The sequence below is a fragment of the Cavia porcellus genome, unplaced genomic scaffold, assembly GCF_034190915.1.
Source record: "Cavia porcellus strain 051 isolate PalLab524CR breed Dunkin Hartley unplaced genomic scaffold, mCavPor4.1 scaffold_20, whole genome shotgun sequence".
Classification (NCBI taxonomy): Eukaryota; Metazoa; Chordata; class Mammalia; order Rodentia; family Caviidae; genus Cavia; species Cavia porcellus.
Window position 1 is genome coordinate 48,445,248 of NW_026947503.1, and position 18,064 is coordinate 48,463,311.

General features: G+C 34.3%; 1 protein-coding gene across 1 annotated transcript in view; it reads left to right on the plus strand.

The window, feature by feature from the left end:
* Window positions 1–409: 409 nt before the first annotated feature.
* The window catches only part of LOC100733432 (coiled-coil domain-containing protein 178), a 54,834-nt gene continuing 37,179 nt past the window's right edge, over window positions 410–18,064 (plus strand). Inside the window, exons 1-3 of the mRNA XM_063232028.1 lie at window positions 410–594; window positions 10,049–10,269; window positions 14,610–14,752. Of these exons, the coding sequence (XP_063088098.1) occupies window positions 423–594; window positions 10,049–10,269; window positions 14,610–14,752 (536 nt within the window). The 5' untranslated portion in view covers window positions 410–422. The remainder of the gene's footprint in view (window positions 595–10,048; window positions 10,270–14,609; window positions 14,753–18,064) is intronic.

Genomic DNA, 18,064 nt, shown 5'->3' on the forward strand with positions numbered 1-18,064 from the left:
GAAACTGATGGTGGAAAGGGGAAAGGAAAGAAAGAGGAAATATACACACACACACACATGCACACACACACAGCATAGTTAAGATAGTTATATAGCTAGTTTCTCAGTTCACTGAAGAGAATGATCTTTGCCAATATTGTTTGGAAATTATTTCATGTCTATGTCTTGTACACTGAGTGCTATGAAGATAACAATGTGCAATATATCAATTATTATTACTCTCTTATTAGACTGATTTGAAATTGTTTTATTGTACTTCTATTTTTTAATAAAAATACTGTTAATAAGTATACAAATATTTAAAATAATAATATAATATTACTAAGACTTGTGTTTTGATCACTTGGCTTAGAATGATTCATTGACGAATGTGAAAAATATTCTGATTTTAAGGTGAACAGTGTCCAGAATTAAAGCAAGAAATGGAAACATTGCTGTCAGAGGCCACCTATCTTATCAAAAGTCTAGAAACTGATCGAGCAGAAGCTGAACAAGCTTTAAAACAACAAAAATCGAGAAAGAAATTGATTATCATGAAAATTGACTCTTGGTCAATTTGGAAACTTCAAGAACTACCATTAGCTGTGCAGACAGGTAATAATAGGGACTTTCCTCATTGTTACTGACTTTGTTAGAAAAGCACAGAAAACCAGTTGCAGTTCTGTATCCAAAACCACCCATTTAGAGTTTCAGTATTTCACTTACAAACTAGGGCTACTTCCTGAGCTTATTCACAGCTGGGTTTGCAAATGATGGGCACTGTGTTGAGTAAATCTGAAGCTGCTGACATTGGGGTTTTTTGGAAATACTGTGGATTTATTGTACCCTTTGCTCACACAAACTTTAGCGCATATTTGTCATATGATGCTGGTGTTTGAATTACTAGAAATTGAGAAATTTATAGTAATGACCAATTAACATCTTCAGCTACATCTTGAAATGTGAAAAATTTCAAAAACTTAAGTGACAAATTGTCAACCATGTGAAACTCTTTGAAAATTCAATAGTATATTTAGCTTGAAAGGAACTTTTAGCAATGATGGAATTCTTAAATGCTTTCAAGAGTCATACTTTTGACAAATGCTTAAGAAGAAACTCCTATCTTTTAGACTGGAGAGTAAGGGACCTATGGTAAATTAGTATACAATATAAAGATATTTGATTTTTATTTTATTCTTCAATCAATGCTATCAAAACATGACTACCTGATTGAGTTTGGAATGATGCTCCTTTCTAATGTCAAAATTCAATTCAAGATTCAAATATATTGCAAGGAAGTTTTAATAAGATGCCCATATAATCTGCCATTTAAACCAAGAGATACTAGAGAGAAGAAGTGATGCTATTAACTATTGTTGTGACAACAGTCATTAACTTGTATACTCAGTCATATACCTTTGCTATAATACCCTAAGTTTTCTAAAACTGTATTCTCTAAGTGGAAGCAATTTGGGGAGACTCATTTACACCCACAAGGCATCATCTACAATTTTCCTAATTGTTCTTTCTTGATGTATTAGTAGGACAGTTAATGTAGAAGGCTGGTTTTGCTTCATTTTTGCTGGTCTATTTATATATAATGTCATATACCCCTTGTAGGACTCATTAGAGTTTCTTTACTAAGGATGTAAATAGTTAGTTTGGAATTTGTGTAAGTTGCTATTTAGGGAATTACCAAAATTAAATTAAGTTAAATTAAGATACACTTGCATACATTCTATATGACTAACAAATGCACTTTGAGTGGTTTAATAAATCCTTGTCATGGTCAGATTATTTTAGTGGTTAACTTATAAACATGTTATTAAAGATTTACATATGAATCAAAAATGTGTTATCTGCTTTCTTTTATTTAAGTGGTCAACATATACAATTAAAATTAAACTCATCATTATGTACTTTTTAATATAAACTTTGTTTGAAACATTTCTGGAGAGTCATGTTTCTGGTATCTGTAGCCTTTATACTAATATATGTGTGATACAATCATTAAACTTTATGAATTTGTTTTTAATACAGAATTATATATCTTCATTGTCTTTAAGTTCTCAGTATTTCTAGCAGATGAAACAGGAGAACCTTTTAATCTCCTTAAAGTCTTAATATTAATATTACAAATTTAGATTTTCAAATAAAATTAAGGAAACTTACTTCTTTCTAGATATCTTCTAGTTTCTCCCCTGGGAGAAACACTCTCCACCTCCCCTCACTTACATATTTTGTTTTGTAGTCCAGGAAGCTGATTCATAATAGACTACATTAAATATCTCTTTTGCGTTCTGTGTTTCTGCTGGAGTCCACTGATGACAGTCAACAGCAAGAGAACATAGGAAGATAACAGAGAAGAGTAAGGCAGGGGTATTAATAAGCTACTTTCTCCCTGCCTGGTCACTATGAGCCAACTATATCTCCCTTGAGAAAATGACAGTCCTGAGAGTATTACATGTAGCCAAATATTTAGCAAATGCATTTTCTTTCCCTGTCAAAAAAGATAAACATAAATGACTTCATTGTGAATTGGTGCCATATGATCCTATAAATTATAAAATTAGATGCATATAAACAGTATTCCTTTGTAAAATAAAAAGACATACATATTATTAACATATGAAGATACAAATAAGCTAGTTAATCAGGTCCCCATTTTCCCATAACCTTCCACGAGGACTTCTCTTTGACTATCCAATGGAAGAGGAAGAAATCACACGTCTGGTCTATGAATGGAGTTGAATGTTACGTTAGCACAGTTGGCAGAACTCTGGCTTTCGAATTCCAATATGAAAAGGGTGGAAACTACTTGTGTGGGTGGAAATTTATGCACTTCTTGAAGAAGAACAGGTGGCCCAATGTACATATAGGAAGTGGCAGAAAGGATGGCAGGAACATGCAAGGAATATAAGTGCAAGTTTGGTAAGAAGAAAAGTGATGGTGAGTGATTCTTTTCAGACAAGAGAAGGTAATTATGTCACACATAAATTCTTACCAGATAGACAAAAAGGTCTGGAAGAGACCTAATAGGATGTTAAATCTTTCCATTTTATTTCCTTTTGCACTGTTTAGTCTCATAAATTGTTCACTTATTACTGAAGTAGCTCTTCATAACAGATTATCCAACAACTCAGTAGCTGATGACAGTAATCATTTTGTTTTCCACTCAACGAGTTCATCATTCAATTTGGGGGCCTTTCTTGCTCAGATCTAATGGAGATATTCCTCAGAAAATAAAATTATCAAAACTCTATAAAAATTACAAAATAGAGACATGAAACAAAAAAAAACCTGAATTAATTATTAAAGTACATTAATAGTTTTAGACTTAAACAACTTGAGTATTGTCTTGGTTACTTTTCTTTTGTTACTAGGACAACATACTGGATGCTCTTAAAGAAGCAAAGGTTTAGTTAGCTCAAAATCTGTACAGATTTCAATCTATATTCAGGTGGGTCCAAAGCAGGTTGTCATGACAGAGCAACAACAATTCATGGCAGCAGAAGACAGCAAAACAACAAAGAAAATGGGGGAAGGCAAGCCTCCTTTCCTCCCTTACACCGTATGCAGGCTACCTTCCTAGGGTGGGTCCTCTGTCGGATGCTGACCTACATCTGCGATCTTCCAAACCAGTGTATGGAAGAAGTTAAATAAAAAGAGACAAATTGTATGATTTTTTAGAGCTCCAGGAGGGTCAAAACCCTTTAGTTGAGCTCATGACTCCAAAGGCTAAGACAAAGAGTTCTCTGGATCAGCCCACTTTTATTAGGACCAAGGACAAATGGTAGGGAAACTGAGGAAAAGCACAGGAAATGGGCAGGGCCTTGGGAGTTACTTCAAAGACTTCTTCAAGTAGTAAATTAAGCCAATATAGGGGAACCATTTTATCTCCAAGATAACATATATGGTAGGATTGAGACTCCAGGAACATGCAAGGAATGCCAGGAACAGTGAAATTCCTTTAACTGCTCTCTCTATTTAATTAATTAGTGTTGGAGCTAAAGTGTCTTTTATCTGTGGCCTTATCTTGCCCTTTGAGGAATCTCTGCCCTCGCAGGCTATTACAGCTTCAGCCAGGACCAGTGATTCACAGAGATTCACTTACTATGAATCAGCACCCATGGGCAGGCAAGGGGCGGAGGCCTGGACAGACTCACATATAAACATAGAAAGCCAATTAGAAAAATGTAAATCCTGCTCAGAGCTGCTTAGTAGTGGTCCCCAACAGTCCTCTACATCTATTTTTTAAATTATTTTTTCTTAAGACAGTTTGCTAATGTGTACTTTCTAAGGTTCCGGTCAATGTGTTTCAGTTGTCTAATTTTATGACATATATTCATATTAATTTTTGTTAACAGCATCAATAATGACATCTCTTTTAGGTCTGATTTTTCTAATTTGGCCCCTCTCTTTCTGTTTTGCTCTAGCAAAATATTAACCAATTTTTTGACCTTTTCAAAAAGTCAGTTTTTGCTCTCACTGAATTTTCTATTGTTTTTCAACTTTGATAGAGATTTTTCTTTGAGTTTCATTGTTAGTGTGCTCGAGAATAATTTACCTTGATTTACTTCTTTTTTCTGAAGTGGAAATTTTGGTTATTTTATTGATATCATTTTTCTTTTCTGGAATTGACATTTAAAAAGCTCCAAATTTTCCCTTCAGATCTGTATTATTTGCATGTTTAATATTAATGTTTTGTAAATTCATATTTATGTAATCCCAAATATTTTCTAAATTTCCTTGTGATTTACTTTTGGATCTGCTATTTACTTTTAAATTGCTGTTTAATTTGCACATATTCTAAGATTTTTCATAAATTTCTTTCTGCTTTCTAAATTAATTTTACTGTGCTAAGAAACATTCTCAATTTGTTTCCCTAATGTTAAAATAACTTATACTTTAAAATTAAATAGTTAGGAATGTTCTGTGTAGTAGAAATTAATACAGAATATATAATAAAAATAAATGCAGAAGATGTAATATAAATAAAGTGAATGGTTAAATAAAAACCTTAAATATATATCAATCTTCCTTAGCAAACTCCCCCTCACTTTGAACACAGTTATCTCAGTGGTCCTACCAGTTTTTTAATTTCTTGAAGTTCTCTATCATGAATGTCTCTTCATGGCTACATTTATGTCCTCAATCTCACCAAAGTGTTTATGGCTATTTCTGTCAAATGAGAACTTATAGGGTGTCCTCATCCACTTTATCTATCAGATCTGGCACTGTGTGAATTCTGGCTCTCCCTCATAGTCAAAATGCTCAGGAGAAGTAAATATTTGCACCAACCCAGGTCATCATAGCAGCCACAGTAGTACAACTAAAAGCCCACAGGAATAGCACATCCAAAACTCCTTCAGAAAGTGGGACGAACAGTAGAATAATGTATTCAAAGTGGTTGGGGGCATGTTTTGAGGGATTGGTGTCCCTGTGTACTTTATTGTACCAGTTTTGAAAAGATTAAATACAAACATAGCTTATTATTACACCTTGCATATTTCCCTATAATTGAGTATTTACAAATGTCATTAGGACAAGCTGATTGATAATCCTGTACAAATCTCTTAACTCTTTGTTTTAGTTACTTTTCTCATTGCCGAGAAAAAATATCAGATACCCAAAGTTAAAAGAAGAAAGTTTTTGTTTCTGTTTTTTTTTTTTTTTTTCTTTTTTCAACTCACAGATTGTAGAGGTTTCAGTTCATAGTCGCCTGGCTGCAAGGCAGAGTGACATGGCAAAGGAGCATTGCTGAGGAGAAACAGTCCATGGTGTGGCAGGGTAGGCAAAAAGGAGCAGGCAGCAGGCAGCAGCAGCAGAAGCCTTCTTTCTCTCCTTATATATCCCACCCAGACTGCAAGCCCATTGACCAATACCACTCACACACAGAGTGGAGCGTCTGTTATCTACCTCTTTTCCCCAGCATCATACCCTTAAAACACATTCGCATACCCTAGATCCAGGCACCTTCAAAACTCCCCACCTTGACCATGTGAGGTTTGGGAGAACATCTAGATATAAGTCATAGCACTTAATATTGCTTTCTTGTCTACCATTCATTGAATTGCTGGGTGTGGAAAACTTCAGTTATGAGTTCAATGTAAAATCTGAAGGAAAAAAAAAAACAGTGTTATCAAAGCATTTTTGACTACAGACTTTTTCATGTATTTTCATTTATAACAGTCATTTAAAATATGCTGACAACTTGTCAGGAAAGTACGAAATGCACTATGGACAAGATTTAAGTTCAGAATAGAAACTTTTGAAAGTAATTTGGCACTAATACTAGACTTAGACTTGAGTGAATCTTTGAAACCCTGATGTCCACAAATCCCTATTTCTATATATCTGTAGGCTAACAGAAACCAGAAATAACATCTAACACTAACCCAAAGTGGAAAGTCTAATTAAGGATCACAACGTGAAGCTCGGAATTAAAAGATCTACATAGCCAGTTCAAGTAAATTAGGGCTGAACCTGTTATCCAGATTGAACTGGAAAAAATTCATTTAAGAATAGAGAAAAACAATGTTCTCCAAGCAGTATTAATGATAATCTCAAATGGACTTGCAACTCATATTCCTGCTATCCAAATGTCTAAAACTGTTAACTAGAAAATGTTATTTAACTATTCTGTGTGTTCACAGTAATATTATGTATTTTTAAGGAGCAAAGATAAATTTTCTCTGGAAGATGAAAACTGCACACTGTGTACTAAAGAATTACCTCAAATAAAGTTCCAAGATGACGAGTAGCACAGTATCAAATATAAAATCAACAATCCAAGATTAAGGAGTGTAAACCAGTAGAAATAGTACATAGAATTTGCTCAAAAAATAATTTCAGATATTGGATTGTACATGAGATTATAAGATAAATATACTTGATATGATTCAAGAACTTAAAAAAGAGAAATTTGAAAACAAAAGCAAGGACTAAAAAACTATTCTTTAAGGAAGAAAAAAATGGGAAAAAACATTACTAGAAACAAAAAATAATGCTTTAGCTGAACAAGTCAATAGTTGCTTAAATTGTGTATACAAGACAAAATAATAGATAACTAAATTTTTTTAAATGTGCAAAATGCATACAGCAACACAGTGAATAGGCAAAATGAAGTATTTAAAAGTTAGGCCATAGAATGAGGTGGTATAATGAATGTCTAATGAAGATTATAATGGTAATTCATATTTAAAAACAGAATCTAAATGAATTGTTGTTTGGTTAGTGGAATTTACAAAGTAAGAAAGTGGTACTGGCAAACACTACACACATCCAAGAAGTTAGAGAATATTTAGAAATATATTCTTTATTATTAGAATTGTCACCAAGCATGGTGATACATGCCTGCAATCCTAGGAGGTGATACATGCCTGCAACTCAGGAGGCTGAGGCAGGAGGATCATTGCAAATTCTAGACCAGCCTGGGCTACAAAGTGAGCTCAAGGCCAGCCTGAACTGCATAGTAAGACCCTGTCTTAAGGGGCTGGGGATTTAGCTTAGTGGCATAAGTGCCTGCCTTGCAAGCAGGCAATCGTGAGTTTGTTTCCTGGTACCGATAAAAAGAAAAAAAAAAAAAAAAAAAAAAAAAGACCCTGTCTCAAAAAGACAAAAGAAAAAGAGAAGAATTGTCTTCATGTGTGAGAAAAAGCAAAATCATTCCTTAGAAACAAATCAATATCATTTTATAGCAAAAATACTTATTAATTCAAAAATTATGATTGTAGACTTTTAAAAATTGAGAGCAAAATATATACAAAAACCAGTAACAAAATTCCAAATAGTGAAAAATATTTATTATAGAAGCTACAAAAAGTTAAATGTTATCTTATTAAATAAAAGAATACTGATAGAAAATACGGAAAAGCAGTGGTAAGATAGATCAAAATGGAGATCAGTGAATCAGATTCAGATCAAAGCTGTAACATTGTGTATTAGTCAACTTTCTGAGAGCTGTTGCAAAATACCTACCACTGAAAATTTAAAGGAGGTTTATTTAGACTCATGATTTCAGAGGTTTCTGTTCACAATTGATTGTGTCCAAGGTAGGAACTCCTTGAGGGGAGGCAACAGTGGTGCAGGCTGCTCAGATCAAAGCACTCCCCAAACAGAGCACGGAGCAGAACCAGAGAGAAAGAGGGGAGGGTTCAAATACAGTAGCCAGCAGGACAGCGGCTGGCCCACAGGATTACACCCTGAAGTGTGCTCCACCCATCTCCTGGGCGATTCCCAGCCAGTCAAATTGATATAACCACAAGTCCTTCACGTTCACACACTGATTAATGGTAATGAAGAGAGTTAAAAACTTCTCAGAATATGATTGAAATTTTGATCAACTGTACAAGTTTAGAGAAAAGAATGGGTTGCTGGACAACCAAAATGTTCACATAAGCATTGACAGATTTTTAACCTAATAATTTAAAACACCTGCCTCAAAAATATAGGAAAACATGCACACATACCATGATGGTTTGTGTCTAGATGTGCCCCCAGAGCCTCCTGTGGTCATAGGTGGGATTTCGGCAGGTGGCTGGATCTGAAGTGTGATGCTGACAGTACGAAATGATGCTGGGATTGATTCGTGGTGTGATGCTAACATTATGGATTCTCCATCCTGTGTGCGGATTCTCCACCCTGGCTAAGGGTAGGCAGCTGAATACAACACAAGGGACCCAGAGAGGGCAGCAGCTGCTGCTGCTTGTCACCGCTTCCTCACTGCTTCGCTGCTTTCCTGTCTTCCCGCCTTCCGCCTGCCATGAACTGTTTCTCCTGTGCAATCACCCTCCGCCATTCCCCTGCCTTGGACTACGCTGACTATCTATGGACTGCAAACTGTGAACTGAAATAAACCTTTCCTTGTCCTCTCTTAAGTTGGCTGTTGGGTATTTTGTCTCCGTAACAACAAAAGTAACTAAGACACATGCATGTATACATTCTCAAGAAAGAGGTCTATGCATATTTTCAGACATCTACAAAATCCCAGGAAAAGAAATTTTAAAATATGAATACTGATACTAGAAACTAGCATAAATTATAAACGAAATATAGTTGGAAATAATAAAAACATGAAAAAGGCTTAAGTCATGAATATTAAATATAAGAAAAATTCTAAGAGATGACATTGGTAAACGCTTTTAAGAAATTTAAAAAAGATTTTAAAATCCTCCAGGTCATCTAGTTTTATTCCAAGAATGGATTAAAGAATAGTTGCAAAGTTAGTATAATGAAATCTTTTTATCTAATTTGCCTGAACTTCTCTTAGCTAATAGGGGAACTTTTATTAAATTTTAAAGTAAAGTGTAACTGAAGGAAATGTCTCAGTTCAAAACTTTAAACATTTGTAGAAGGAAAAATAGTATTTTTCATATATGCAAATTTTTGGTGAATTTTGACAAAAGTTTGTTATTTTCTTCCTATAGGCCCTTCCCAGTTCATGTTAGGGTTGTTAATAGATTTGTTCAACTTATTATGTTTTGTAGTTGTGAGGTTATTTTGTTTTTAAACTAGCCCTTATCTAAACATTTATTTTGTCTATTAACTTGAGGTTATTTTGTTTTTAAGCATCCTCATGTAAACATTTATGTTGTATATTAACTTTACTTGAACAATCCTGTCATTTGTAATAATGTTCATTTTTGTATGTTTTGTCATATAATTGTGTCGCTAATAAGCAATAATCATTTTTGCCTTTTCATTCTCATATTTGTAATTCCTATTTCATCATTTTACTGTCCAGTAATTTTGAAAGGCCTCTAGCCATTTTTATAATTTTGGAGTACTTTTATAATTTTGGAATACCAAAGATCTGTGCATCTATTGGTCATAATAAGTGAGATTTATACTAAAACTATTATTAATTTATAAAACATATTCTAATGCTTTTGGCAATGAATGAAGAAACCTATACATTTTTATAATGCAGGATTAAAATAACCCTTACTTTAAGTTTAGCAAAATTCACAGATATGTAATTTCTGAAACCAAAATAGCTCAAATGTATTATCGCCGACATTTTTTCCCTTGAGCTGATTTTCTTTTGTTCATATCATTCCCCCTCTAGAACACGAAGCCTATTTGAGAGATATTATAGAATTAAGGTCTCATCTGAAAGACAGAAATCAGCAGTTAGAACATTTGGAGGAACAAAGGAAAAAGCTGGAAGAAGCCAACGCAAAGGTTCAGGCAGACATAGACTTCATGCAGGGTCACACTGCTCTGCTGGACTCAAAGCGCAGGCAGGAAGAGGAAGCTCTGCAGGAGTGTCACCAAAGGAAAATCGAGGTGATGAATTCAGGGCCGGATGTGCTTGTTACCAAGTATTATTTATGCAACAATACACTACAGCCACAAAAAAATCACATATCGTCCAAGCTTTCATTTTACTCAAAATCAAGCTGCCATTTATTTCTGAGAATTTACTAACCTATATCCACACAATCTATTGGTATTCATTTTAACTGTATCTTCTTCATGTGCCTTTCTACCTAAGGAGAATTAATAATGCTTATAGTCAGTCTACCTGAGTCTTCTAAGAAATTGTTTGTGGATTCAGAGCACCTGGTTTTCAGAGTCATAGTTGAGTAAAGAATAGATATCAGTAATTTCATTGTTGTTCAAAATACATCAGTGAAATAATCTTTTTTGGTGCTTATCATTTATTTCTCCTATTGGGAGAATCATAAAATAGAAAAGTAATATAATTATACCTGTATACAAAGAACAAATTTAAATTTCTATCATATTTATGTTTGGTCATTTTAAAGTAAATGAAACAGTTGTGCAATGTCTTTTGTGTTCATTTTTACATTTCCATTTTCCTCTTTCCTTCAGCAAAAGTAGCCACTATCAGATGGGATTTGGTGTGCGCAGGGCGGTATGATTGTAGACAATAGTCGTTATCAGAAACTTCATATTTCTAACAAAACTGAATACTTTTATGCACACATGTGTTTAGAAACAGTGCATATTATTTTTAAAATTTTAAAAACTATCATACATTGTGTAACTGCACTGGTTTTATAATCTATTTATTTTAACCAAGCTGCTATTAATAACTGTAGACCTCGTTTATTTATTTACTTGTCATTTCCATTAAGCAGATCTCTCACAAATTATTATTTACCATTTTACCCCTTTTGGACATCTCCTTTGTTTCCAATATTTGGCAACAAAGCCACAGTTTTGTTGCCAAATACTCACCCATAAATAACATTCTTTCTATGAGCATGTGAATTTGTCTTATCTATGTATTAGCTAGTAGGATATTAACAGAGTTGTGGGTCATGTATAATTTCAATTTTATTAGATAAATTGCTACACTGGCAATTTATTTTGCTAGAGTAGTGGCAGGGGTGGAGACTTCTCATTTTCCACTCTGGACAAGAGGGCAAACCCTTCTTAAATAACAAATTTATACATAGTTGGAAGGCAAAGCAAGAGGGCAAAAGTTATACACCACTTTTCCTTTCTCCACTGTCTTTCTAATAAGATGTAGATAGGAATTATAAGATTGATTTCTGGGAAATTTCTTAGAGATAGGCCAATTGATTAAAAAGAAGGACACTTTACAGCTTCCTAGCAACCTGGCTATAATGACTGCAGTTCTAATTTATACCATGTATCATGAAGCCAATTTAGAATCAAAAAAGAACATCAAGAGTAGACTTGCATCCCTTTCTATGAGAGAAAAGTAAATTGAAATCTTAAACAATGTATGGCTTATTTATGACACTTCTAGATGAATCTATCATAATACACCTCATAATTTCATTAACATTATTATTTTTTATACTTTAAAGATTTGTCCCTATTGGCTTAAATTACTAATTTAAACTACTTGCTGGTTTAGAATGCTTTTCTGATTTCTGTAAATTTGGATTTGGCTGTGTAGACAGAGAAGCCGAGCTGTCAGGTAGTTGGCAACTAGGTTTGGGAATGGGAAAAAGAAACAAAATTCACTCAGACAGACACACAGCCTGGCAAGGTCACTCTGAGGGTTAAATTAATTTGTCCACTTTTGGGGCCACAGTATCCAAAGAGTTATATTTGATCCAACATCATTCTGGATCTCTCAGTAAAGATGGAATCTATATATAATATTAACACGAATTCAGTAGATTTAGAGTGAGGTTGATAACCCTTCATGAGGTTGGTAGGCCTCATCCATATAGCCGAAGGTCTTAACATAATAAAGACTGCTCTCTAAGCAAAAAGGAATTCCATTAGCACACTATTATTGGACTTGAACTGCAAATTTCCCATGGGTCTCCAGCAAGTCAGTCTACTCTGTAGATTTTGTACTTGTTCCTCTATAATCATATGAGAAACTCCCTCAAGATAAATCCTTCGCCTTCTGTTTGTCTCTGTTTTCCTCTTGTTTCTGTTTATTCAAAATCCTAACTAATACAAGTAACATCGATGTAATAGCTGCACCTCTAGCATTTCCACATCACTGTGCACCCACAGCATCTTAAATTGCTGGGCTGGAGCCTCTATTTATCTGGGCTTAATTCAGCCTGCCGCTTTCTAGCTATTCCAGGGGTCAGAGTGAGTGAGACACTGGCCCTCATGGATTCTGTGATGGGAGCCAGGAACTGAGATAAGAAATTACCTACCGTGGTATATAATCAAGGGAAAGTAATTCCCATAACACAGCTGAGGTACTATTAAGAAAGACTACAAATAGTGTACAGCCAAAATGTGAAAACCTTTTGCAATAAGGTGGAAGAAAGCATTTTTTTTGTTACAAAATGAGCATAACTGACAAATTTCAAAAATGAAAAGCAGATTTAAGAACACTGAGGTGACTAAATACCTCCTCAGAGAGACATAATAGTACTTACAGAGATACTGTAGGAAGGTTCGACAGAATAGTATTCCAGAGGACAGGGCTGGCACATGAGTCCTTGTGTACAAATGCCAGCTGATTCAGATTTTAGGCTCTCTTTTTAAACCTATGCACCTGTTTCTTTATTTATAAAATGATTATAATAAAACTGTCATAATTTTAGTGTATGAACGAATTAGATAAAAGAAATTGAAAACAAACCATACCAAAAATTATAGGAAGTAATGTTCAAAGGGAAATTCTTAGCTGTAAACATTTGCATTTAAAGATCTCATATCAATAATGTAACTATACATAGCATGAAATCAGACAGTGAGGAGAATGCTGAGTTAAAAGCAGGAGAAAGGGCCTGGTAAAGATCAGAGTGAAAATACAGCCGAGGCACAGCCTAACAGCTGATTGTTGCAGTGGATCATGGGTACACCATGAAGCCTGGCCTATCACGTTCCATATTTTCCTCAGGGACAAATCCCAGACAAGGAGGGACTGCTCATATATGTAGCCTGCTGAAATTACTCAAATTATCTATTCCACAGAAAGTCCCTAAAACATAGGTAAATCCACTCACATGCTACACCTGTGCTGTCCTCTATAGGAAGATCATGCTATTAATCTGTCCACAGTAAAACTCAGTGTGGTGCCCCTGCCTGGCAAGAATCTGTCATTTAGATCTGTAAGTGACCAAGATTTCTACCTTTTACATATCCTAGGATTATTTTATGTACACTGATTCCAAAGCAATCTTTTAACTTTTAGAAACAGGAAAAGGAGAAGAAAGAATAACTGTTTATGGGTTGGAGTTTCTCTTCAGGGTCATAAATATGAGACCAAAATATGGTAATAAAATTCAGAGAAAGTATTGAATGCCACTGAAGTGCGTACTTTAGTGGAATTCATATTATGCTGAGTTTTACTTCAAATAAAAACAAAGTAAATGAAAAAGCATATTTTGAAAAGACATGTTTAAAAGATCAGTATTCTTGCTACGGCCACATTTAAATGTCCTTGATTGGAGGTCAGATCATTGAAGTGTGACCCAGAAAGATGTTCCATCCTACGCTCCTTTTTTCCTCTGTTTCCTAGCTGCCATGTGTTGAGCATATTTTCTCTGCCACACATTTTATTCCCTGGAGTAAGCTGCCCATGGACTGACCCTACGGGAGAACGTGAGCCAAATTAAGTTGTGGTGTAAGGTATTTTGTCCCAGAGATGGAAAAATGAATAATATGATCTCATTTAATTAATAAAAAAATATATAATGTGAAAGTAATATGTGCCAGGTAAGAGGATAGACAGGGATACATAAAGAAGAATGGATAAAGATAGTATAATGTTTTTTCATGTTTATTAACTAACATGGGCAGTAAATTTAAACATTTTGGGCCATTAACATAGTGTGAGGGTTTGTGGTACTTGGTTGAAGGCATTAGTTTAAGTTTTGTACACAATTAAAAACAAGTGATTGTTTCTAGTTTTGCTGTTCTCTTGTTTACATGTTATATGTTATTTTCACAATAAAAACGACAAAGAAACAGCTTTTCGTTATGTGAAAAAATAATAATTTTACTTTGAACCTCTTAATTTGGGTATTCAGGAATATGCCTAGCACTGATATTTCTCAGTGTGTGAAAGCCTACTAGAGAAGCAATAGCCGAGCTATGGGAAGAAATGTGTGTATAGAACTTTTCTCCAAGTTACAAGTACCCTAACTTAAAATATTTCCTTTTAGTTAACATTTAAGTGCAAGTATCAGCAAAAATATTCTTGTTTCCAGGTAATGAATGCATTCAGACAAATTCATGAAGAACTTGAACAAATTACAAAAGACTGTGCTAATGCCGATTGGAAGATTCAAAAAAACATAGAAGAAATGAAGAAAGATATTCGTATGGATGAACTAAGCCTAGAAATATTTAAGTAAGAATTTTTTACAAATGTTATTTATAGACTTTAAGAATAAAATTTTAATTAATAGTGTAACACATCTTACTACTTGAAGAATTTTGGATCAAACAATGATAAAGAATTTAAATTACCCATATTTATCTTATCACCAAGTTTATGTAAAGATTAAAATGTATGAATTTATGTAAGTAAATTTATATTGATTCCTAAAACTGTATTTTTGTATCATCTTAAAGTTTTTAATTTATATTGTCAAAATGTCTAGGACTACAATATAAGAAAAATGTATACATATGCTGTTTATCTCCAAACTGATAACTCTACTTTAAAAAATGGAGTTATTTTTATACATGAGCATATATCTACGCATTAATTGAAAGTAGCATTTAATTATTTAACGTAAGTCTATTTGCTTACTAATAAAATAGAATATATCTTATTTGCTCATGTTTGTTTCTTGATGTATTTTCTTTATTCCTATTTTTGTTAATTCTTCTACTCATTTTTATTTTTTATACTATGTAAATTCATATTGTGGTGGTCTTCTGAAAATATGTCTTTCAATAGTTCTACTGGAAGGATTAATACAGTCACAAAATAACATATTAAGTATAATTATATATTTCACTAACAGCATTTTTAATTTTTAAAGAATTAAAATATACACAAAAATGATCAAGAGTGCTAATATTTAAGCATACAAGTTGGTAAATTTTTCAATATGTGCATTCATATGCAAGCAAGACCTAGATTAACATACAGAAATATTCAAGTTCACTGGAACTTTTTCTTACTCTCCCTCCTATTCTATATTGTTCTCCATCTTTATTCCTAAAGGTAATAAGCATTCTAATTTCTATTGCTGGAGATCAGTTTTTCCTGCTCTGGAATTTTGTTTAAAAGGAAATGGACAGCATACATACCTTGATATCTGTCTTTTCATTCACCATTGTTTATTATATTTACTCACCTATTTTTTTTTGTTTTTTTCTTCAAATCACATTTTATTGTTACACTTTAGACATGCGTAATGATGGCATTCATCATGGAGAATTTGTATCTGTATTGTTCTGTATTCATTACCATGAAATATTCTACAGTATAAACATAGTGTAATTTTTATTTATTTTTGTATGATGGACATATATGGTGGACATTTTCTCTTTATGATTTTTATGAATAAACTTATGGATGTTCTGGAAACTTGCTTTTCTGTGGAAATAAGAGCTAATTTCTCCTGGGAATATACTAGGAATGGGATTGTACTAGAATACTAGTTGAGGCAAATGTTTTGCTTAAGAGGCAACTGCCTAGTCTCTTTCTGAAGTATCTGCACTGTTTCACAGTACACATTTCACAGTACTGTGTCCCTGATTACTGTTGCAATCAGTAATCTATGGCAGCCCCAGCTTCTCCACAAGCTCAGCAGCGCTTCATAGTATCAACTCCCCAAGACTTCAGCCCCTGGTTGGCTGGGCAGTAATTTCTCATTAGTGTTTTAAGTTGCATTTATCAGAAAGGTAATGATGTCAAACTCCTTCGTGTGGTTTATTTGCCATCTGGATGTCCCTTGCATGACAAGCCATAAAAATGTATGTCCTTACTTGTTTTAATCTATTTCTTTTCTTTTGAATTTGAAAGAGGTCTCAAAATACTTTTAATAACTGTCCTCTCTTAGCTATATGAGTAAGTATCTTTTCCAATTCTGTACTTTGATCTTTCATTCTAGCCATCATGTTCTTGTCTGGTAGAACATTTATTAATTTTAATAATGTCAAATTTATCATTTTTTTCTCATAATGCATTTTCTAGAATTTTAAGGAAAACTTTTCTCAACATTACAAAATAGTATAATGTTTTCACACCTACTTATTACCCATTAATGTTTAATTTTTTGAGGTCTAGCTCTATAAAAATATTTCCAATTCTTACTTCAGGATATGTGCATTTATATGCAGTTTTATCTAATATATACAGTTGCTAATCATTCATACAATCAAGATACAGAACAGTTTTATTCCTCGTGCTGTTCTTTTATTTGTCCTCCCTGCCCATTCTTTGTCTCCTGACAACTAATCCTCTCTCCATCATCACAGTTTTGTCCTTTTGAGAATATTATATAGATGAGTTCACACAGCATGTAACCTTTTGATTTTGGCCTTTTTAATTACATACAATGTGATACAGATGAGTTTGGCTTGCTGGGTATATAAATAATTCATTTCTGTCTTATTAATGAGTAAGATTCATTTTAGGGATAGGTAGGAGTTTGTTTAACCAGTTGCCCTTTAAGATACGTTTATTTTGTCTCAAGTTTTTTGCGTTTGTTAGTAAAACTGCTACAGACATTAATGGACAAGTTTTTGTATGAGCATGAGTTTTCATTTCTCTGGTATAACCATCTGAGAGAGATATGGGTTGCTGTAACTGAGATATGGGTTGTTTTAGCTGAAATATGGGTTGTAGCCAGGGGTTTACGAGGGAAACAATTTAATACAGGATGTGTAATTTTTAAAATTATTTTACAATAGTCACCCAATAATTCAAATACAAAAGTGTAGGAAATCTTTCCACACAATAAAGACTACATGGAATCCAGCTGAGGGTCTGGATCACATGACAATATCCTGCAGGAGTCCAGCGGAAGATCTACAGTCCATCACAGTGTTTCATGGAAGTCTATTTTGTGGATCCGCACTGAAAAGTCCCGAAGATCAGTAGTGGAAGCCAGAAAGCCTGTGCCAGCGGCATGAAGGATCTGCACTGGATCCAGGAAGCGATGCTCAAAGTAAGAACCAGAGCACCCCCCTAAAAAGTACCACAGCCATGCTCAGTGACAATAAGATCCTGAGGTCCCCCAACTATGAATGAAAACAGCCGAGTTCATGTCAGGAAGCCAGAGTGACAAGCTTCTGCAGATTGAACAGTACACCATCTTCCTCTCTGAAGCTAGGAACTGGTAAAGACCAGAGCTCCCCCAAAGTGGACCACAGCCACTATCAGTGACAAGATCCTGAGCTCCTCTGATGATGAGAACAGCCAGGTTCGTATCAGGAAGGATGTTCTGCAAGCTCCTCCAGGAGAACCTACAGCAACAAGGTAACCAACACTCCCCAGGAGAACCGAGAACACCTCTTCCTCTCTCCTGCAGCACTTCTCCCTTCATGTTGGCAGTAATCCTAGGTGGGCTCCACATCCAGCGCAACGCTGATTCAGTTCAGCTGGTTGTTAACAAGTTGCCCACAAGCTACAAATCCACCGTATGTGTTAAGTGTAAAGTTAGTTTCATGAGAAACTGTCAGACTTTTCTGGAGACTCTACACC